This window comes from Python bivittatus, unplaced genomic scaffold (genome assembly GCF_059951505.1).
Source record: "Python bivittatus isolate LINGU-HERP-01145 unplaced genomic scaffold, Pbiv_v1 ctg000020_np1212, whole genome shotgun sequence".
In the NCBI taxonomy this organism is placed as follows: Eukaryota; Metazoa; Chordata; class Lepidosauria; order Squamata; family Pythonidae; genus Python; species Python bivittatus.
In genome coordinates this window covers 104102484-104126346 of record NW_028277030.1, presented here as the reverse complement: position 1 = coordinate 104126346, position 23863 = coordinate 104102484, and the positions used below count along the sequence as shown (strand labels likewise).

Sequence of the window (23863 nt, the reverse complement as noted above, 5' to 3'; positions counted from 1 at the left end):
TGAATGCCTAGGGACTATTGGGTGACTGTTGGGTCTTGTTTGGGCTGCGTAGCTGAGCCACCACTGCAGTGCAGCAAAGAGATACAGAAAACTTAAGTTTTGTGGGTCTCCAGCAGTCTTCTGGATTTTTTGCAGCCCACATATGGTAGGTCTAATTAAGCAAACATTTGATCAATTACTGTATTGCTCCCCCCACACCCCCGGGTTTGGTAATGTTAATTGATGCTGCTATCTTGTACCCATTTACCTAAATCGCATTAACAGAACATTTCAGCATAGGGTACAGGATTGCCAATGTGACTGTTCTCGGGTGTCAGCATTTCTGGGTACCTGCTTCTCCTGAAGCATGCTTTATTTTTAAAACTACACTTTGAAAGAATAAAGCAAATACACAAAAAATATTTTCGACTCTCCCCCTTTATATATATATTTTTCTAATCAGGAAAATAGATTACAATGTGGGGCTTTGCTTTTCTTAATAGCGAGGCCAGCTGTATCTTGGTATCGAAGGTCAAGTGCCAACTTTCCTTTTCTGGACAGCCAATAGCTGGAATACAAACAAGAAGCAGAGTCGCTTGGCGACCATAATTAGCCTCCTGAATAAACAAATAAATAGTCGGTCATCTAGGGAAAAGCTCAAAAGTAAATGGCACGAGAGGCAAGCCCAAAGATAATTTACTATAGTAGAAGAATCAAGACAGCCCAACGCGAAATCTGTAGATAGCCACGTGGGACTAAACCGGCGCAGGCCATATACATCATCCCTTGCGCATTTCTCCCCACGGGGCTAAAGATCGAATGGTTTTATATCCCAACATCCGGTTCTCAATTGCAGCTAGTAGTCCTCCATATGCGGGGTACGACCACTATTAATACGTAGAACTTAAGGTAAAAAAACCCAAAATGCTTGAAGTTTAGTTGTTGGTAAAGTCATAAAGCAGAAGCCAGACACCTCGGCAGGTTATGCATGGTGGAGTCCTTGGGTTATGCATGGTTTAAGTTCAATGAAAGAAAACGTTGAGCTTGTTGTGGTTCTTCCATTCTGAGGACCCGCGTAATTTAGATTCGTTCTTCGGAAACGTTGGAACCCCTGGACACGTTTGTAGATTATTACTGTGTGAAATTCAGCAGACAGATTTTCCCACGGAGATAGATATAGCAGTGAAGAAAGCAAAGCCGGTTAAACTTGTGCTTCTCTTGGAGAAGGGTGGAGAGGCACAATTCAACAGGAAGTGAGAGAATAGGTATTTGACGGAGGAGCCCCATTTCTTCCAAACCTTGTAACGAACGGCATCCTTTCATTCTCCTCCTCTCACTTAGCACTTCTATTAATATCCACCCTCAGTGTCTTTTGCCCTTCACTGAGGATTCCGTTCATAACCGGAAGCTGAAGCAAGAGGAAAGCTAGTTCTCTGATTGGATTGCGATCCACTCCGCAGCTGGTCGCCCGGGAAGAAAAAGTCCCGCCCGCGTCCTCGTGTGCTTTGCATCCTCTTTGGGGGAGTTGCAGAACGGTGGATTCCATCCAGACCAACAGCAAGTAAAAGGAAGCAGTTGATTAATTGTCGGCATCCAAAGATCAAGGGAAGGCACCGAAGCCACGATGGCGTGCTGGTGGCGAAGGCTGGGTTTGCGGGCACTGCAAGGGGAGTCTTGGGCATCGCTCCGGACCAAGATGAGAGAGGATCGACCCTTACGCGACGCTGGGAGAAAAGGGCTCTTTGGGGTGCCGGGGACCGGCGTCAGTTATTCCAAGGCGCACCGGTACCAGCTGCAAGGTGCGCCGACGGTCGAGTCCCGAAGCGTCAGTCGCCGAGTGTTTTCTAGTTCGGCAAGGGACAGAGACGGAGGGGATGAGCCACAAGAACAGGGCAGCCCTAAATCGTCGCAGGACTCCTTTAGGTCGACGGAGACAAGCAGGGCTTGGAGAAGGTCGCTGTCGCCCTTAGAAAGGCTGAGCCGGATGATTCCCGAGGAGCTCCTTTCTGCGGAGATCAGATCCCTGAGAAGCGCGCAAGAGAAGGAATCCAAGCCGCAGGAACACGAAACCGGCGCCGCAGAAGAGGGGGTCTTTCCTGGGTCAGATTCCCAGCTGGATCGAGGCTCGCTGTCCGAGAAAATCCAGAATGCGCCCTCCAGAAACCGTCCCTTCCGAGTTGGGGAGCTGATCCTAGTAGAGGCTCGCCGAAAACACGGCTCGGCATTCAAGACCCAATTCCTGCTCACCGATACCGGAATGTGTAATACTCATTTGGGTTTCATTAGATTCTCTGCAATCGTAGGCAGACTCCCCGGGCAGCTGTTCCAAACGTCCCGGGGTAAAATCTTGCTAATTAGGAGGCCGTCCTTAGAAGAATACGTGCTGTTGATGGATCGAAAACCTGCCGTCATCAGTCCGAAGGTAAATATTGATGTTCAGCAGGCCCCAACCCGGGTCCTGGGGACTACCAAATATGTTACAGTTCCCATTGTTTCAACTGGCTCCATTGAGATCTTGTGGAGCCATTCTGAGAACAGTATTGGGGATATAGGCCTTGGTTTTTTGGGACCCAACAAGACTTTTTTTTCCTGACTCTGTTTTAATTATACCCAATGTATATATTTCCTATTTCTTTTCTTAGCTAGGGATTTAAAGGACATCAGACTTCCCCATTTTTTTTTTTAGCCCACCTCCTGTATGATGCCCCTTGTATCCCAATGATCCTTTCATTTCAATAATGGAGTGTTTCTCAACCTCAGCAACTTTAGGATGTGTGGACTTCAACTCCCAGAATTCCCCAGCCAGCATGAGAAACACACCAATAGTGAGTTTAAAGCTGAGAGAAGATAACAGATGCATGGCAACCTTACTGCTTCATCTTATTATTTAGGCCATCCTTCCCCAACTTGGACATTGCTGAGAATTTGCAGAGTTGGTTGATATATTTGGAAGGTGCCTGGGCTTCAACCCGAGCTTGCAGTGGGGCCCACAGATTCTAGCTGGACTTACTTCTGCGGTTACCCACATAGGATTATACTCCTGATCTCTTTGCAAGAGTTGTGTGTGAACAGCTGCCCCAGCTGCTGCTGCCCAGTTATGCTGAAGATTAATCTGATCTGCATTGAAGCTGGACAGACTAAAGAAAAATCCCCCCTCGATACTGTTTGAACAGTAGCTTTAAAACGACTGTCATCTTTGTTCTTTTAACCTATAGGATGCCAATACAATGCTGCTGCTAATGGATATCACTCCAGGGGACACAGTATTGGAAGCTGGTTCTGGTTCTGGCAGTATGAGTTTATTTCTATCAAAAGCAGGTAAAATGTGAAATTTTTTTTCCGTTATTGGTGTCAGCTGACAGTGTTCCCGCCTTTTTCTGTTTCTTTATATTAGATCAGACTGTTTGTCATCTTAGACTTATACCGACTGCTCAGCTTTTACTGATTTTCAGGCAGAAAACTGTATTTCCTGCTACCTTATCTTTTTAATAGGAGAAAGCAGGGTTAACACCAGGATCTCCCAGCACAAATCATAATCCATTCTTCGTGTGGTTATCATGCCCCAAATTATTCTTAAATATAATATGGGTTTTTGGGTTTTATCTTACCTATTTTGATTTATAATCCATGGTTTTAATATATTGTCTGAACATGCCATTGTAGTGCTATCTGAAATGAATAGAAAATAAAGTATGACACACCTTTTGGTGGTAACGACAAATGGGAGATGAAATATGAGAATCAAGATGCTTTTCAGACATCCTGTCATGCAATTATTGTGTCCTATTCATAGGATTTTTCGATGGTGTTTCCTTCTGAAACTTTCCCATGTTTTCCTATTATTTCTTCCTCATGTTTTTTTCTTACCAGTCCTACAGTTCAGTGAAATAAAGCAGCCACTTAAGGGCTAAAGCGGGGTGGGGGACAATTTGGAGGATAATCACCTGTTGCCGACATCCCTGGAGAGACTTGCCATCCTACAGATATTATTCCGATGGGTCATTTTACTATATATTGCCATGAGGACCCCTCAAATCAATGGCTATGGGTCACCTGGGTAGCAGCTAACCAAGGTGAATGGCAGGACTGCTAAAATTAGGGAAGCGGGGTATGGGAGGGAGTAGAGTTAGGAATGATAGCAGCAGGATGAAGAGTTGTGGGCTAGCTTTAGTGGCAGATCTTGGGCCTTCCCTGCAGGAGGCTATTTTATTACTTTCTATGTCATTTATGAAACCATTTGTATAAAAAAAATAATTCAATTCATTTACAGTGGGGCAAAAAAGTATTTAGTTAGCCACCAATTGTGCAAGTTCTCCCACGTAAAAAGATGAGAGAGGCCTGTAATTTTCATCATAGGTATACCTCAACTATGAGAGACAAAATGGGGGAAAAAATCCAGAAAATCACATTGTCTGATTTTTAAAGAATTTATTTGCAAATCATGGTGGAAAATAAGTACCGTATTTTTCCAACTATAAGACGATACTTTTTTCTAAAATCCTTACCCTAAAAACTGAAGGCCGTCTTATTCAAGGAAGTCAGCCGAGAATCACGGTTGCAAAACTGCCACACTTTGTTTCTGCAGAGAGGCTTCTTCCTATTGCTAGCCTCCAATCACGAGTGAAATAGCTTGTCTCCCAAACAGACTTCCTCCAATCACGAGCCTGATGTAACTGACATCAGCTGATGCTGAACAAACCAATTAGAGGAAGGCTGTTTGCAGAGACAAGCTATCTGCAGTTTCACTTGTGCTTGAATGTAATCAATTATGCAAAAGAGCCTGGAAATAGAGCTGCAGAGAGACGGTTTGGACCTCCTCCCACCGAGTGTATCAGGTAAATGTAAACTAATTACTAAATAAAAATGTGTTCTGCACTATCTTTAAAATATTGATTTTTAAATTTTGGGCTGGAAAAGTGGGGTTCACCTTGTACATGGGGGCGTCTTATTGTCAGAAAAATACGCTATTTGGTCAATATCAAAAGTTCATCTCAATACTTTGTTATATATCCTTTGTTGGCAATGACAGAGGTCAAACGTTTTCTGTAAGTCTTCACAAGGTTTTCACACACTGTTGCTGGTATTTTGGCCCATTCCTCCATGCAGATCTCTAGAGCAGTGATGTTTTGGGGCTGTCGCTGGGCAACACGGACTTTCAACTCCCTCCCAAGGTTTTCCATGGGGTTGAGATCTGGAGACTGGCTAGGCCACTCCAGGACCTTGAAATGCTGCTTACGAAGCCACTCCTTCGTTGCCCGGGCAGTGTGTTTGGGATCATTGTCATGCTGAAAGACCCAGCCACGTTTCATCTTCAGTGCCCTTGCTGATGGAAGGAGGTGTTCACTCAAAATCTCACGATACATGGCCCCATTCATTCTTTCCTTTACACGGATCAGTCGTCCTGGTCCCTTTGCAGAAAAACAGCCCCAAAGCATGATGTTTCCACCCCCATGCTTCACAGTAGGTATGGTGTTCTTTGGATGCAACTCAGCATTCTCTCTCCTCCAAACACAACGAGTTGAGTTTAGACCAAAATGTTCTACTTTGGTTTCATCTGACCATATGACATTCTCCCAATCCTCTTCTGGATCATCCAAATGCTCTCTAGCAAACTTCAGATGGGCCCAGACATGTACTGGCTTAAGCAGGGGGACACATCTGGCACTGCAGGATTTGAGTCCCTGGCGGCATAGTGTGTTACTGATGGTAGCCTTTGTTACTTTGGTCCCAGCTCTCTGCAGGTCATTCACTAGGTCCCCCCGTGTGGTTCTGGGATTTTTGCTCACCGTTCTTGTGATCATTTTGACCCCACGGGGTGAGATCTTGCATGGATCCCCAGATCAAGGGAGATTATCAGTGGTCTTGTATGTCTTCCATTTTCTAATTATTGCTCCCACAGTTGATTTCTTCACACCAAGCTGCTTGCCTATTGCAGATTCAGTCTTCCCAGCCTGGTGCAGGTCTACAATTTTGTTTCTGGTGTCCTTCGACAGCTCTTTGGTCTTGGCCATAGTGGAGTTTGGAGTGTGACTGTTTGAGGTTGTGGACAGGTGTCTTTTATACTGATAACAAGGTCAAACAGGTGCCATTACTACAGGTAACGAGTGGAAGGCAGAGGAGCCTCTTAAAGAAGTAGTTACAGGTCTGTGAGAGCCAGACATCTTGCTTGTTTGTAGGTGACCAAATACTTATTTTCCACCATGATTTGCAAATAAATTCTTTAAAAATCAGACAATGTGATTTTCTGGATTTTTTTTCTCATTTTGTCTCTCATAGTTGAGGTATACCTATGATGAAAATTACAGGCCTCTCTCATCTTTTTAAGTGGGAGAACTTGCACAATTGGTGGCTGACTAAATACTTTTTTGCCCCATATTATATTATATTATATTATATTATATTATATTATATTATATTATATTATATTATATTCTGTTTGTTTTCAGTTGGGTCACAAGGACGTATTATAAGTTATGAAATCAGAAAGGAGCATCACAAATTAGCAAAGAAGAATTTTTGGCAGTGGCGTAATGCATGGAAAATAGGGCATGCTAAAGAGTGGCCAGATAATGTGGTTTTCATTAATCAAGATATTTTGACTGCAGCTGAGGATTTGAAATCTGTAACATTTGATGCAGTAAGTATTTGTTTTCTAAAAGAAAGTCAGAATTTCCTGTTCTAATGCCAAAGTGGCTTAGTGACTTAAAATAGATAAAAGCCCCATCAGCACCATAAGCAAACACATTTAGTTTATGATGACTAAGCCATAATCTAGCCAGTCTGACATCATGGTTTGTGAGTTTGTGCTGCTATAAACGTTGATGTGCTTTATGCTAAAACAGGTATACTGGCACAAGTCTTATACTACAATAAGTATGTCTAATACAAGTACCCACTAAAATCAATCCCTTGTGTTGTACTTTAAATATTATTTAAATGTTTTTCCCCCCTTTGGAAGGTAGCTCTGGACATGCTTTCCCCTCAGAATGCTTTGCCTGCAGTTTTCCCAAGTCTCAAACAAGGGGGGGTCTGTGTTGTATACTTCACAAAGTAAGTATTCATTCTTTAAATCTTGAGGTTTAGTTTTCAGTGCCTAGAGAGTACAATTGTGCAAAGCACTTGAAAGAGTGCATGGGTGCATGAATGAAGCACCTCTCTTTAAACTTTTAAAGCAGACAAACTTTTTAGACTAATACTGCTGCCTTAAAGCTGCTTCTGGTTGCCTCAAATATGTGTACATGTAGAATCACTTCACTTTGCAGGAAAGAATGCAGTGAAGTGGCTGTGATGCACATGCATATGAATCAATTCCTGGCCTTCCGACACTGCACCAGTTCTGTCTTCTTTCACTCCCCCCCCCCCAGTTAAGAATGGCAGAAACAAAGCAAGCAAAACAGACATTTACTACTCTAATAAAACAGGCCTCTCATAGATTAATATTTTGATTGCTGCAGGTTCTGACACTAGGAGTAGAAACCACATGAATCTTGCTGCTATACATTCAAACTCTCACACATTGTGAAACATCTCACTCAAATAGCCTACCCAATTCTCATAAGGTAGCTTTATTAAACCTAAATGGTATCATGCATTTTGTATCTAGATGCAGTCATTAATAACGTTGGGTTTTCAAATATCTGAATTAACTGAGGATGACATGGTTCAAACACAATAAGCATGGTCCATGATTATTATATCATAGAATTGTAGAGTTGAAAGGAACCTTGGAGGTCTTCTAGTCTAACCCCTTGCCAGGTCAGGAATCCTCAAACCATCTCAGACAAATGGCTGTTCAATCTTAGTTTGACTACCTCAAAGGATGACACACCCACAAGTCCAGGAGGCAGGCTGTGCCGTTTCTTAATAGCTCTCATGGTCAGGAATTTCCTCCTTATTTGAGGCTTGGATCTCTCTCTGAAAAGCTTTCACCTGTTGGTTCTTGTCCTCCTCTCAGCAGTTGAGAATAATCCACAACCTCTTCCCTGGGGCAGCCCTTCAAGTATTCAAGACTACTATCATGTCTCCTTCTCTTCTTTAGGCTAAATGTACCCAGTTCTTTTAACAAATCTTCATCGGATTTAACCCTAATCATCTTTGTTACTCTTTTCTGCTCTCTTTCAAGTTCCTGTATCCATCTTATATTGTTGCGACCAAAAGTGGACACAATATTCTAGGTGTGGTATGTCCAGTGCAGCACAGAGCAGAACTATCACTTCTCATGATCTTGACATTATATCTTTATTGATGCAGCCTAAGTTTGCATTGGCTCTTTTGGCAGCTACAAAACACACTGCAGCTGCCAAAAAAAGAGAGAAAAAACAGGAAAAAACAACTCCCCTCTAGTGTGTTTATATGACAAACTAAGCCAAACTTAGTATAACTTTACAAACACTTCCTGGATAACAAAGCAAACTAATAGTCAGCTGGGTTTAGCAGTCTCTTTTTGTCATGATCTTCCAGAGTGACAAAAACCTGTCTACTCTGTGAATTCGGAACCCCTCCTTTAAATTAACTCCTAAATTTGTTTAGCAGACTCTTCTGACCAGGTATTATCACATTACCAGTCTATTTTCCATATTTTCCAAGCCCATCGATTCGTCCCTTTCATATAAGATCCAAACCTTGGTTTGATACAGATTGTTATAAAGCAAAAAAAAAAAAACCCTCCTCTCTGCAGTATATGCTGTTCAATCTAACAACTCATTGGGTTCCTTTCAATCACTGAGAGAGTACAGTAAGATCTATAAAGATCTTTTAAAAATCTAAGAAACAGCAAGTGTTGAGAAAGGATTGGAGCAGATTAACTGCAGCAGCTAAGTTTAAAAATCCTATCTAGTTCTCGCACTTAGTCAACTGCTCTGTTATGGGTTCAGGTCTTATGTGCAAAATCCTGCTGATATTTGGGAGAATTGCTTTCAGGGCATTTTAAATATAGAATTATTAAATTACCTAGTAGTGCTCCCCTATTGTAATGTACCTCCCAAGTGGCTGCCTGGGTCTATAGCCAAAGTTAAGGATTTCATTACACAATTGAAACCTGGGAAAGCTCCTGGAGGGGATTTCATCCTTCCAGTTACTAAAGGAAAATAAAGGTTGGTGGGCCCCAGTGCTGGCTGATCTATTTACTTATATTAGCAGCACAGCACACTTTCCATCCGAATAGAATGAAGCCATTGTTATCCCTTCTATTAAAATAATAAACTTGACCCTGCCAAGTATAGACTGGGATTACCTTGCTTAACACAATAAGCAAACCATATACAAAATACCTTTATTGAGAACTATTGGATTGGGTCCAAAGTGAAAATATTCTTGCTGAAGAACAGGAAGTATTCGGAGAGGACCGTTCAGTCTTGAAACATTGTCTGGTCCTGAAAAATTTGGCTGAAAAATACTCCTCACCACCCAAAGGTCCCCTTTTTGCAGCCTTCATGGATTTCAAATCAGCTGTTGATTTTGCTTCAAGGGAGAGGCTATGTGGAAAACCATAGAGTTCCTCAGTGGGTAAAAGATTCTTATCCAGACACTTTATTCTAACCTCACTGAGAGTTAAATGATTCCCCTGAGGGCATTTTTTTGGAACTGTTACCAGAAAGAGGTAAGGCAAGAGGTAAGGTTAGCCTGTTTTTGAATCTATATATTAACTCAATAATTCAGGCTCTCATGTCTGCTTATTAGCCTCCAATATTAGCAGCTTGTGCAATTCCAGCTTTGTTATATGCAGATGACATATGCAATAATGCTATCTGTTTCCCAGGAGAGAATGAGAAGGGCGTTGAGGGCTTTGGCTTCCTTTTACCCAAAATAACAATTTGTAATAAATTATTTAAAAACTAAACTGTTAGTTTTTGTACAACAGTACAATAGGATGTATATATGATAAATTAATGAGAGCCAATAGAGTAGGTATGCATCTTGGAATAAAATACCAGGCTTCTTTATCTTGGAGTACACATTTCTCTTATTGGGCCAGTGTTGTTCAATATAGCTCCTCAACTACTGTGAGCTTTTTTTCCCTTCAAAGGGAACACATTTTATTCCTGCAAGGTCTTTCTTCCTAGGGTTATTTCTCAGCTTCTTTATGGTGCTCAGATTTGTACTTTTCCAACGTTTAATAACCTGAAAGTTGTCCAGTCCAAGTTTATAAGAGTGATCTTATAAGTTGCATTAAAAATGCTGCCTTAGAAATAGGTTTGGTTTCTATTGGTGCCACAGCTTGGCACTATCTCATTAATTTGTAATTAATTTCTTTCCCTGTAGGTATGGCCCCCATTGGTTCTCAGGGACTGTTTTAAATCAACTTGGCTAAAAAACACTAATAGCAAACCCCAGTCTTTAGGTCTCCTTTGAGAGCCTTTGCCCATTAGTTATCGTGATCCTTCGGTAGCTTTTTGAAGGCTTTCTGAAACATCACGAGAATGGTGCATGCTGTTTGGAGAACAGCGTGAATGGCCTCATGAAGAAGGCCTGGTGCAGCCAGCAGCTGCCTCGCATAGGGCCAGGCTGGGCATGCCTTGTCAGCAGCAGGAGGAAGATAGTGAAGGTCAGCTGGGCACAGCAGGCCTACAGAGCATAGGGCGGTGGGGGCAGCTGGGGCTTTGCACTGTGGCACCAGGGTGGCTGGCCACGGTATAGGGCTTGAGGTAGCAGCCTGGGCGGTACTGGGGCTGAAGTAGAGGCCTGGAGGTGGTGACAGCCAGCTTAGACTGCTGAAGGCCCCAGGCCTCTACTTCAGTCCCAGTGCCGCCACCACCAAGGAGTGGCACTGTGCAGGCTGGCCAGAAGAGCAGAGATGGAGTGGGAGATAGGTAGATGGGGGAGTTGAAGAGAAGGCAGAGGGGGCAGTCCCTTACCTTATCAAGGCTCAGAGCTGGGAGGGATCAAGCAGGGAATGGCTTGGACTGGGGTGGGTCCTTGCCTAACAACCAGTGGGATTTGGTTAACAACAGCAACAGGGACTGCCAGGATTGCCATCAGTAAGCAATGTGGTCATATGACGTTGTGCTTTACAACCGTATCGCTTAGTGATGGAAATTCCAGTCCCAATTACCATTGTAACTCAAGGACTACCTGTACTTAGATTTTACATAAATATAAGAAAAAACATCCATATCATAAGGTATGTATAACAGTGGAAAAGTTTACTTATGGAGGTTGTGGATTCTCCATCTGGACAGACGCCTCTAAGAATGGTTTAATTAGTTTTCTGTACATTTCAGAGAGGTTGGAATAGATGATCCTTATGGTTCCTTCCAACTCCACAATTCTATCATTCTGTCATAGAAGTGAAAAGTAAGATTAAAGCATCATGCTGAGATGTAGTTGAACTTTTGTTTATTAAACCATAATGGCTGGATTTATATGGTAATCTAAGCCAATGCAAACAATCCACATTATGGCTTAACTGTTATATGAACTCAATATGTCTACAGTTGTATAAACATTTGCTGGAAAAAAAAACTTTCTAATAACAGTGGGACTAGACTGAATAAATATGTATTCAGACTGGGCTACAAGATAAATTCTCTTATATACATTTTTATAAATTCATTTGCAATACCCATAATTGCTTATTTCTCCCAGTATCACTCAGGTTATTGAACTGATTGAAACAGTCCGGATCAGGAAATTAGCCCTTTTCTGTGAAAAAGTTTTAGAAGTAACACATAGAGATTGGCTAATATGCCCAGCTACATGGGAAAAGAGAAATGTTTTTGAAAATATAGCATCTGAGCTAAACTTCAATAATGAAACTGCTTGTCATTATGAAAATGATGTTTCTGCTGAAGAGAGAGGAAATGAAGGTAGGAAATAAATTATAATGGGTTCTTTGTAATAGTAACTGAAATATTGTATCCTAGTCATATGTCTTGTTCAGAAGATATGTAGATCATAGATTGGATTTATGCATACTAAATCATATTTACTTAACTGTGGTTTGCTGAGTAAACATCAGCTTGCTTGATTCACACATTATGAATGAACTATGAAGTCCCTGGTGCTCTCTGAGCTTGGTTGTTTGCTTGCAGAAGTTTCACTACCCAACTAGGTAACATCATCAGTGTGAGTAAGTGTGGGGTTTTCTCCCTGTTTATCTACAGTACCTTACCCTGCCAGTTTTGGTGGGGGTGTAGTTTTTTTCCTTGGTAGTTCCTTGATTAGAGTATTGTTTTCTGCTTGATTGTTTGTCTGGTGTTAATCTCTGCTTATCTGGGTATTGGCTACTGGAGACAATGTGTTCTTGTCTTTTTGTTTCCTTCTTAGCTTTTTATTGTGTCTTTTGAATGTTGTGTAAATATGGTTTATTTCTGTGTGTCTATTGATGGCTGATTTGTCTGAATGGCAAGCTTCCAGAAATTCCCTAGCATTCACCCTGAGCTACATATTCTCTTCCATTTAAATTACTGTATGAATGAAACAAGCTACATTAGGACTTAGCCTGATGTCTGACATTGCTTTCCCTGAGGGATGACAATGTGAAATAAAATTCATGTCCTCCTATGGGAAAAGAACAGGAAAAGTGGCTAAGGTGCCCAGAGCTGGGGAGAAAAGAAAATGAGGATTTACACAGGGATGGGATGTTCCATAGCAGTTCTGTTTCAGGAACAAATTAGAATTAAAGGATATTGATCACTTACATATTTTATTTTATCTCAACAGTTCTTGTTTCAGCCAATGTAAAACCATGGTATATTGCTAAGCCTTTCCCACATCAAGTTGGTCAGACAGGTAAGAATGACTTAGCAAAAGTTTTATAAGTTATACATTCATTATTACTGTGTTTTTCATAAGCACTATGAAAGCATTTTTAGAAATGAAAAATGAATAATAAAACACTATGCTATTGTCTATTAAATCATTAATTTTTCTCTCCTTCTATATAGTATTCCTTGTCAAGCTGAGGAAATTTAATTCACTATATCCAAACACTGCTCTAGATGGTATGGGCCAATCTGAAGATTGTACTTCATCAGAAATAACACATTAAATTGTGTTCTGCTATGTGTATGATTTGGGAAACATTGGATGTGTTTTATATTGACTAAGATACAGTATGTTTCAATACAGTATTGTGTTTTTAACAAATAAAATAAAAGAATAATAAACTTAGACAACAAATATGTTGATATATATTTTGTGTTTAGTTCAATTAATTGCATTTCCTACTCATTTCCAGACTTGTTGAGTTTTGTTATTCTTCATTTCCAGTAAACCAGTCCATGGATTTATCTCGACTATTTTTTTCCCCATTATTAGGTAGTTCACTAGAATCTATAAAAAAAAATGGAAGTATATGGGAGCTTAAGAGAGTCATTATGGATAAACTAGTATGTTTTTTGTATAATTGAGAACAGGTTACATAAATAGGAACAGTAGAATGAAAAACCCAGCTAGCAAAATAAAATTGTGAAGAGGCTTTCCAGTGAATCATACAGTTGCCTAGAATACTTCCTGTTGTTCTTCCCTTTGGCTCATTACCTCTTATGTTCTTGGTGCATTAGATGTTCTTTCATTATCAACTTCTGGGTTCCATCACATAGTACAAAGGACTACAGATCAAAGGCTTTCGTGTTACTTATTTTTACAGCTGTATCAATGTTGATATTTTTGTTTGCTACCAAAACCATCAGTGAGACTTTATGGAGTAATCAAGAAGTCAGGAAGAATGAATGCAGATTGCTTACTGATCCAGAAAAAAAAAATCATGCCTAAATCTAAGTAACTTCAGTGTTTTTAGTGTCCCCAGGATAAAGATTTCATGGCTTTCATGAAATAAATTTACTTCATGGTAAATAAATTTCAGAAACTAAGTTAATGAATTTAGCAGAATATATCCAGAACAGTATACTTTTCACAATCCATTTCATTTTTACATTCGCTGTATTGATACCACTTATACACTTCCTCACCCTTAAGTTTGTTGTTGTTCTATGTTTATTAAGAAAGAAACATTGCACCCTTATTCAAAATGAATGTAATACCACTTGCTTGGAAGTTGGTAAGTGGTTTTGAGAATGAATCAGCTAGGCTTACTTTTCTGCTAAACTTTGTTAGCTTTGTGCAAAAAGAATTAAGCTTACAGGTAAAATTATGCAAACTCACAATTTAAAATGAGAAGCATTTATGTGTGGTCATAATTTTCAAGCACAGAGACAAAATGAAACTTCTATCTGAAGAAAAAATTGGCAGGAAAATAACGGAAATACAGGATGAAGTGAACACAACAATCCCCTTGCACAGGCATCAGCAATGGATTATATAAAATGTGATCTGTACAAAGTGTAGGGCAATTAATGTAACAATAACTTATCTAAAAGGCTTCATAGTTGTTGAATCAATAGGTTTATCACAATTGTGAATATTATTGAAATCATGATTCAGCTAAGGCCTGTGGACTCAAAAGCAAGGTTTCACTCTTTTCTGTAGATTGAAAATAACAAATGCAAACAAGGGATCATCAGTTTATGGAGAAAAAAATAAAGCTTACATTCTTATTTATTTGTATTTAGTTCTTTTAGTTTCTATTCTCTCTCAGGCCATTTATATTTAAATATTCCATACATCCTGAAGGAGAATCATTTTGCCATTCATAAAACAAAATTCTGCTAATCCCAGCTGAATAATTGTTTCCCATTTTGCTTTTAAGAATATGAATTTTATCTAAGACCTCAAGCAGGGCAATCAACCAAATCTGACTCAGCCATTTTTTAAGTGACAAATTATCCAGATATTTCCATAGTAGGCAATGATTGACTTTGCTACTAAAAGCAGGTAAACAGTTTTGTTTTGTTTTTGTAATTTTTTATTCCTTCCATCCAATATATGTTATAAGCCAAATTTTAGTGAGAGGTTTGTTTGATTATTGCTGTCATTTTGTTAAAAACCTGCCTCCATAATTTTGAAATTTTACTGCATTCTCACCAAAGATTCCCTTTTTGATTGCAAACCCTCCAGGATCTAATAAAGTAATTATGTGCTATATATGAAATTCTTATAGGGGGTAAATGCCAGCAATGTAAAATCTTCAGGAATAGTTCCTGCCTTGAAGCAGATAAGAATTCCCTGGACTTCCACAAGGGCTGCCATATTAGATCATCCAACTGCTTGGCTACATTTGACTCCTAAACTTGTTTCAAACTTAGTGCAGGGTTATCTTTATCTATTTCCAACAGTGATCTCATTTTGATATTAGACCTTTAAATCAAAGTCTTAAATTTTTCCAATCCCTTTTTCCCACTAAAAAGTGGCTTCAGAAAATTCTTTTTGTATGCATGCTAAATATGCAGCTTTGGCTGCTGCTGAGGTGCTCTTTTATATCTTTACCATACATAGGATTGTGCTCTGAATATTAAATATAATCTGAATCTGTATATCAGAATGGAATTCCCATCATTGGCCATTGTGACTACAACTTTAGAAAGTGACAGTATTTTAAATTTAACCTCATCCTGTAGTATTCATGTGGACACAAAACATAGCCAGTGAGAGAGATATGTGATATATGTGATCTCTAAATATACAGCCCTTTTGACTTCTTGGCTAGAGTTAGACTACAAATTTAAGCATTAAAGTAATCATTTTATTTCTGTGGACACTTATCATCCTACCTTGGGAGTAATGGTGATAAGAAGAATCAAGGAGCATTTTATCAGCTGGATCAGGCAATCCAGGAATGATGTGTTGCTCTATCATTTCCAGAGTGTCAGTGGAGGAAGAGGATGATAATCCCAGACTTATATATCGTGTTTTTCTCCCACAAAGCGAACAGTCTGCAGGTGTGGCATTGGGTCCTCGAGGCAGCTGTACTTCATTTCTGCAACTATTTCTTATAGCTCCACTATGATAGAGAGAACGTTCTCGCTGCCATACATAATGTGTTGAAGCAATTGCCATTACCTGTATCAAGGAATCTTACCTCAGAAAGGACTGCATCAGAACTATCAGATAGCAAATATTGCACAGAAATCATAAAGGCTAGTGGGCAAGACTGATTTTCTTAACTAACAAGAACATCATTATAAAACAAAACAAAACCCTGCTATTTATTAGCAAAGTTGGGCTAATAGGTATAGAGCAAGGGAAAGAATAAGAGAGGAGGGACCATTTTCAAAAGAGTGCTAGATTTGTTTTCAGAAAAAGCCCAACTAAAAGATCAAAAGCGCAGAAGAGAGGTTGCAAGAAACATTGAGGGCACTCCTTACAGCTTCATCTCATGCCCCTCTCTACCAGTGGCTAATCGTTTGGGCTAAGGCTAACAGGCGTTGAGGAGGGGAACGGAATGAAGCAAAGTGCCGTAAAGGTATAGCAGCACTGGCAGTGAGTGGCTGTGACTAGCTGTATCTGGAAGTTGCCCATGGAGTAGGCAAAATGGCACTCTCCCCAAGTAATAGAAACAGTAAAAATGAGATGAGAGAAAGGCAGTGTTGCAAGGACATGTCATATAAAAATGGTTACTGGGACATGTTTGTGCTGCACTTAGGGGACATGAAGATACAGTAAGCCCATAGAATTACATATGACAGCCTAATCCTATGTAAATTTACTTTTGAGGGAGATCACAACTTCAGTGAGGTTTACTTGAAAATAAACATGAAATGGATTGTTCTTAAAGCTAAGATCAAATTAATCATGTAGTGTACATTGTTCATAGGTGGTTTCATATTTTACAATAAGTGCTAGCATCATATTTTCTGAAACATGCACCCACTTTGATGAAGATCAATTATTTATTAGAGTGCTTTGAAAATATAGTAACAACCAGTAATTAAACTGAGTGATAATAATTTTGAGAGTGTTTAAAAATAACTACTAGATCGCTGAAAACAAAGAAAGGTGCTCCATTTGAGAACAGAAGTTGTTCGTTATAATTCAGCTATCCACTTTCTTAATACATATAAAACACAATTTTCTTACTTCTTCACAGCAACGTCTGCTCACTATAGCTCTATAGTCCATCTTACTCCAGAGTTCATCCCTCAGAGCCAAGAAATCTGGGAAGAGCTTTCTCCAAGCTTTTCCTAAAGCCCATGGGAAAATCTCATATTTTGACTCTTCATCATCTTCTTCAACTGTATTTGCAAGGTAGCTGCAATAACATGTACTATGACAGTTAAATATAACTTTAGACAAATGTTTACCATTGCCTCCCATCTTTTTTCTTACCCCTGTCCCCAAATCGTTACAGATTGCTCAAAACAATTTAGTTTGGACAAATGTCACTAAGCTTATTTTTCATAGTAAGAAAATAGATTATCATTTTTGGCATTTACTTATCTTAATCTAATATTCAGAGCTCCAAACTCACAACTGTACATGCAAAGGAAGTCAAAAGCCAAAATACAGAATTAGATACAAATTCAGCATCCTTAGAAATGTCTAAGTCTTGCAGTTTCAGAATGCAGAAACAGTGCTAAATGCAAATCAAGCTAAAATACCTGTCTAGTTTTGCATAATTAATATTTCTTTTATGTATGCATTTATTTAAAAGATTTATATGGCTGCCATCTTACACAATATAACCCTAGGAGACTAAGAACAATCAGATCAATACAAATATATTATTGTTTATTACACAAACACAAAACTAAAGACTATCACACTCTAATGAAGGTACCATAACAACAACCCACCAGCTGCCCACACCAGCTGAGCTCACATCCTGGCCCAGCACCCGGGGAAAAGAGCCAGGTCTCATGGCCTTCTGGAAGACCAAGAGAGTAGGGGCCCTCTGGATCTTAGGGAAGAGATTGTTTCTTTATAACTCCCTATAAGGGTTGGGGAGATATTTTATTTTGTAAAACAAACAAATAAAAGTGATATGGGAGTACTTCCTATATTCTGTTCTATTGCTATCTCTATACTATTACTATGATAATTACTATTACTATGACAATAACTATACTATTACCTATTACTCTATTGCAATTACCGATATACTATGCTCTATACTGTTACTAGTATACATCAACGTTTCTTTCTTAAGCCTGTTCTGCCTTAAGTCCCCTCTCTCTGAGATTTCTTCTTTTTCTGTTAATAGACAGCATGTAGAGCTCTTGCACCTTTTTTATGTTGTGCTTTGTCTTGCTGGGCCTCTATATAACTACTGCCAACATCTGGCTTCATCCTAATTAGCTTTTCACTTAGACTGATGCAAATTGAGCAAAAAAACCTTTTTAGTCCAAATATTGGGTTTTTAAAATATATAATTACCTAATTTTGTACTTATTTGTCTGACATTTAGGAGGCTTTAGTTTTGGAGTGTGAATGATTTTCATTAAGGTTTTTTTTTAAAAAAATTGTAAATATTTCTTGATCTTTCCCAATGTAGTCATTGAAGAAGTCGCCTAAAGCTTTGGAAAATAAGATGAAATGAAGTTTTCACCTTATACTTAAGGTGAAACATGAAGCTCATTTGAATCACAAAGATTAAACACCTCATTGGGAATTCCAAGAATATGTATCGAACAAGAAATTGAACCTTAAGTAACCATTCTGGTAGACAATTAATAGGGCTCTCCTGTCCCTGGTCTTTGTTTCCTAAACAGGGTTACACAGCAAGTCTGTAGTTTTGTTTTGTTTTCCTATGAACATAAGATATAAATATTTTGATTCTTAACTTTCATTTTAAAATAATATTAGAAATCTGCAGAAATCAGTCACTCTTCTGCTTAGTTTTGACAGGCAAGCTGGGTTCGTACATCATTTTACAAACTGATATTTGTACCAGCCTATTAGTCCCAAAGTGCTCCAAGAACACCTCATAAATACCTCTTTGTTGGATCAAGCAAGGCTTTTTTCTGACTATTGTTCTCTCAAATGGTAAATGTCCTCTCTTGCACTTTAGTCACAATAATAATGTTTAAAGTTACTTACAGAGCAACAAAGAAATTAAGCCTGGTGTGTTCATTTATATTATAGCCAGCCCTCTTGAAATAAACAAAAGTCATTGCCAAAAGATACTGTTGAAAGAAAATAAAATATTAATGTACCTTTTTTCTTTTTGTCCTAAAAATGACAAAACAGTCATTTGATCAACAGAAAAAACATTTTTATCATCCAAAAAAAGAACATTATTATTTTTTATTAATTGCCAAGCACAGTGTGGTTTCAAAAATCAAGTGAATCACACCTCTCATTGGATTTTTCAGTCATGCACTGCTATAGAAACTCTGCCTCATGTTCTTACCATCCTAACTTCTCATTATTAGGACATAAAGCAGGGCCCCAGATACAAGTACGTTTATCCAGGATCAAGTAATTTTTCAGTTATCCTGGAAGTTTAGAACTTTATATCATAATATCTACACCATCAGCTGGACCAATGAACAAATAGGAAGCTGATGTAAAACTAATATAAAGGAAAATGGGCCAATAAATCGCAAATACTGGCCTTCTTTTTGTGCTGTAGAGTGAAATGCTGCTAATTACGTAATACCTGTCACAGAAGTGGTTAGCATACCGTGCAGTGTGCCACCTTCTCCACAATCATATTGAAGCTAATACTTATGGCTGCTCCCCAGTTCTTTGCTGTTTTCTAAGCCCTAACAGATGCAATGCAGCAGAACTCAATTCTCCAACGTTTTATGAAGTTATTCATTACAGTGTTTTAATGTCAGAGTTAAAATTATTTTAATGCCTATGGGTGGGTTTTGAATAGTTAAATATTTTGTCAGATTTTTAATTCAGCAAATGAATAAACAAGGCTGTAAGATGCAGTTATTTAGGCAAGCATCTAAGATCAGACTAAAATTTACCTCCTGCTTGCTGCTTCATTAATATCTATAATGTTTGTGTGTGTGTGTTTCTCCTTCCCAAATAAACATTCTAGAGTCACTCCTACTTATTAGAAAATAGTGTCCAGTATGTATATATTAAGAATTAATCCCACTTTCTCATTTACATCCCAGTAAGACTTTATGAATAAATTAATTTTATTTAGATTTATAAAATGTTGATTTGTATTATTAAAATATTGATCTACCTAAGTCATATCTAATCACATTATTTTTAAACGTTGATATGTGTTATTTAAAACAATAATTAAATTATTAAGTTGAACTGAACATGACATGAAACAATAGGGTTTGGTAGATGACAATAGAATATAAATCCTCTGGTTTTTAAAGTTATACTGATGTAAAGACAACAAGCCTACCTTGTCTGCAATTTTACAGCAACAGTCCATCCATAAAAAATCTTGTATCAAATCATCATCTGCAAAATAAGGCAGCTGTGACAAACTAATTATAATTTATTTATTCATTTATTAAATTCTTTGAAATCACCATTTTAACTATCGAATTATATTTTTGCATGATTCCTGATTCTGAAATATAAAGCCACCAGCTATTTGGGGAAAAAAAGATGCTGTCTCTAAAGAAAATGAAAACCAAGGAAAAAATGGTATGAGCACAAGATGGAAGCCTCTGTATAGTATATGGATTTATGAACCTCACCTCCTAATTCCCATCTTCCACACAAATGAAGGCTGCAGAATTACACAGTAATTACTATCACTGAATTCTGTAAACACTGGAAATTTTTATTTATATTTTGGTTCCCATGAGAACCAAAGCAGTGTTAAAGAGTTTTAAGTTTGTGAGAGTTTCTAAGTTACCACTCTTACACACATAAACAATCAGTTTGCATATTTTATTGAAATGTGAAATGTTATGTGTTTGTCTATTAGGTGTGTATAAATGACTTGATGGCATATAATCAATCAATATGCATATGTATAAAACTATGTATATGTGTGTGTGTACATATATATGTGTGTGTGTGTGGATAGATAGATAGATAGATAGATAGATAGATAGATAGATAGATAGATAGATAGATAGATAGATAGACAGACAGACAGACAGACAGACAGACAGACAGACAGACAGACAGATATAAAATTTCATTAGCGAGTACAAAGAAACCTACCAAATAGTTTTAAAAAAGCTGTCATTTCCTGACGCTGAATAATTAGACATGAACCTTTTGACTGTTTTGGCTTAATATTATTATTAATAATGTTTTTTCCAGAGGTCTCCCGATAGTCTTTAAACTTAGGGCGTTTAAGGGCAAGTGTTTTTTTTTTCTGATATGATTTAGATTCGCTTGGTTTTACATGAATGGTAATAGTTGGAGGTGTCCGACAGCAACTCTGGTTATGTTTCATTTTCCTAAATGAAGTTACCTGTTGAAATAAAAATCAATTGTTAGCTAAAATGAAAGTTATGGAAAGGATATCATGAAAAATACACTATGAATAAATGTTATATTTTTCCACATTTTTGCTGGAAAGTACAATATAATTGAATTATATTAGTCTCATTTCTGCAAGTTACTATAGTATTTGTTGTTTTAAAAGGTTATATATAAAAGTCAGTGAGTAACTTAAGTTAACTGTATTGCTCATATCAACAGTTATTAATGGGTGTAAGTAGTTATAAGTTTGGGACAATGGACGTCACCACTGATATTATCAATGCTGTCTTGAAATATGCTAATTTGCAATTCAATGACCTGTTCCAGATTAAAAACAGAATTACCCATGTTTGTGATAGTGGTAATTCTATACTGCTGTATTTTTGGACAAAGTGCGTAGTCATTGTAAATCATTCAAATATGAACAGATTTCACAAGATAAATTTAAATTTTGACAATGCACAATCTTTCTCACATACATTCTTTTATTGAGACAATCTGATAATACATTCTGGAGGACTTAATTAACAATTTGGCCTATGTAATGCATCACATAATATATCAGTTTTTACATGTTATGTAGGTTGTTACTGGCATTATGAAAAAAAGAAGTGAGCAAGCCAACTAACTTTATTGTTTATTTGCCTTTCCTCTCCTTGGGTGTTCATTGCTGCCACTGTTACAGGAGCTGCATGGGCTATAGCTAGTTTCTAAGTGCAATGCAAGGTACTGGCCATCACCTTTAAAGCCTTACATGGTTATCCCTGAGGCTGCCTTTTCTAGGCTGAAGCTGCCCGCCCAGTAAGATCAGGGAGAGGGAGCTTGTTGCAAGTCTTACCGCTGAAGAAATTGCCATCTCCAGGGATCTTGTAGTTCAGCCTTCTTGGTAATGATCCCCCTCCTCTAGGACAGTCTATCTCTAGATACCCAGACTACCCTTCCCTATTTTGTTTCCACTGAGCCATGTTTTTATGGCTCTTCCAAAGGGCTTTTGTGGATGAGTAACCATATTACCCCAAAACGGTGGTGCATCAGACTGTTGCAATTTTTATGGATGGATTTTATTATAAACATTAACCTTATTTGTTGGTGTACTGTAAGCTACTCAGTTTTTGGAAAGTAAGTAAGTAAATAAGTATATATGTATTGTCGAAGGCTTTTACGGCCGGCATACGATGGCTGGTGTGGGTCTTCCGGGGTGTGTGGCCGTGTTCTTGAAGTTTTGTTTCCTAACGTTTCGCCAGCACCTGTGACCGGCATCTTCAGAGTGCAGGAGCACAGACAGGAGCAGTTCTCTCTGTGCCCAGGGTGATGTGACCCTTTTGTGGGTATTTATAGAGATCTGGGGGAGGGAAAGGGGGGGATTGGGGATGTGTGTGGGGGGTTGAGTTACTGAGTGGCTGCTTGTTTTGGTGTCAGCATCTGTGTGTATCTTCCTGGGGATTAGGCAGGGTTTTTTCTTCTATTGAATTGTTAATGAGGGGCTGCAACAAAACCTGGCTACCAATCCTGAAAAATACAGCCTGCAAAAGGTCAATGAACTCAGCTCAACCACCAGGACAGGTGAACAGTTCACACAATGAACTTGCTAATCACCCCCAGCAGCCCCCCATTAACAATTCAATAGAAGAAAAAACCCTGCCTAATCCCCAGGAAGATACACACAGATTCTGACACCAAAACAAGCAGCCACTCAGTAACTCAACCCCCACACACACCCCCAATCCCCCCTTTCCCCCCCCCTCAGATCTCTATAAATACCCACAAAAGGGTCACATCACCCTGGGCACAGAGAGAACTGCTCCTGTCTGTGCTCCTGCACTCTGAAGATGCCGGTCACAGGTGCTGGCGAAATGTTAGGAAACTTCAAGAACACGGCCACACAGCCCGGAAGACCCACACCAGCCAGATAAGTATATAGTTGCATCCACTGAAATAACCCTCTATCCTCTGTGACTTTGATATCTTCAAACATTTTTACTGACCCAACTAATTTACATATTTGGTAGAAAGGGAGGGTAGTTAGAAATGAACTGCAAGTGAAAAGCACCAATCATATTTTCTTCCCGAATTGTATAATAACTTTAACTGTTTATTTTAAGGCAAACAGGTTAAGAAAATAACATGGGAAAACTTATTCAGTCTATATTGTGTCTCTACATGCTACATAAGCTGAGCTATTAACAATAAAACGTTCTCTTCCTATTCCAATTTTTTTTTCTGTTCAGCTTATTTTGTTCTGGAATTCTGGACTCTCTAAAACAGGGAGATAGAAGATGGATTTTGAACTAGATGGCAAGAATTTTTAATCACCAGCAGTCTTACAATAATAGCAACAAAATTACTCCTCTAGTAAAGCAGTTTAGAGGTATCTCTAGACTAACGTTTTACTGTACAAATTCTTGTTGTGTCATCTTCCATTGGTAATTGTACTTTGTTTTGTTGTTCCTTTTTTCCTACCTCTGTAAGCAATCAATTAAGAAGATGGGGGTGGGGGTGGGGGTGGGAGTGGGAGTGGGGGAGGAATAGCTGCACAAAGTGTTTACAATGATACTGGTAGGTGACCCTCTAAAATTACCCTAGGAACAAATTTATGTGTGGAAGGACTGTGAGCCATATTCAGTTCTGGTTTCATAACACAATACTGCTCACACTATGTTTCAATTCTAGGTATTTGGCACTACAC

At 38.6% G+C, this 23863-nt stretch overlaps 2 protein-coding genes across 2 annotated transcripts; one reads left to right on the top strand and one right to left on the bottom strand.

Moving 5' to 3' along the window:
* Positions 1–1398: 1398 nt before the first annotated feature.
* On the top strand, positions 1399–13090 carry TRMT61B (tRNA methyltransferase 61B). Its single transcript, XM_088145699.1, has 7 exons — positions 1399–2401; positions 3195–3297; positions 6426–6616; positions 6938–7029; positions 11563–11783; positions 12640–12708; positions 12864–13090. Exons 1-7 carry the CDS (start codon positions 1604–1606, stop codon positions 12965–12967), a joined length of 1578 nt encoding a protein of 525 aa, XP_088001825.1. The 5' UTR covers positions 1399–1603; the 3' UTR covers positions 12968–13090.
* On the bottom strand, positions 13080–22380 carry SPDYA (speedy/RINGO cell cycle regulator family member A). The gene is made up of 6 exons (XM_007431853.3): positions 20911–22380; positions 20135–20193; positions 18853–18938; positions 16894–17065; positions 15588–15876; positions 13080–13251 (listed from the first exon to the last, which is right to left on the bottom strand). Exons 1-6 carry the CDS (start codon positions 21146–21148, stop codon positions 13172–13174), a joined length of 924 nt encoding a protein of 307 aa, XP_007431915.2. The 5' UTR covers positions 21149–22380; the 3' UTR covers positions 13080–13171.
* Positions 22381–23863: the final 1483 nt, after the last annotated feature.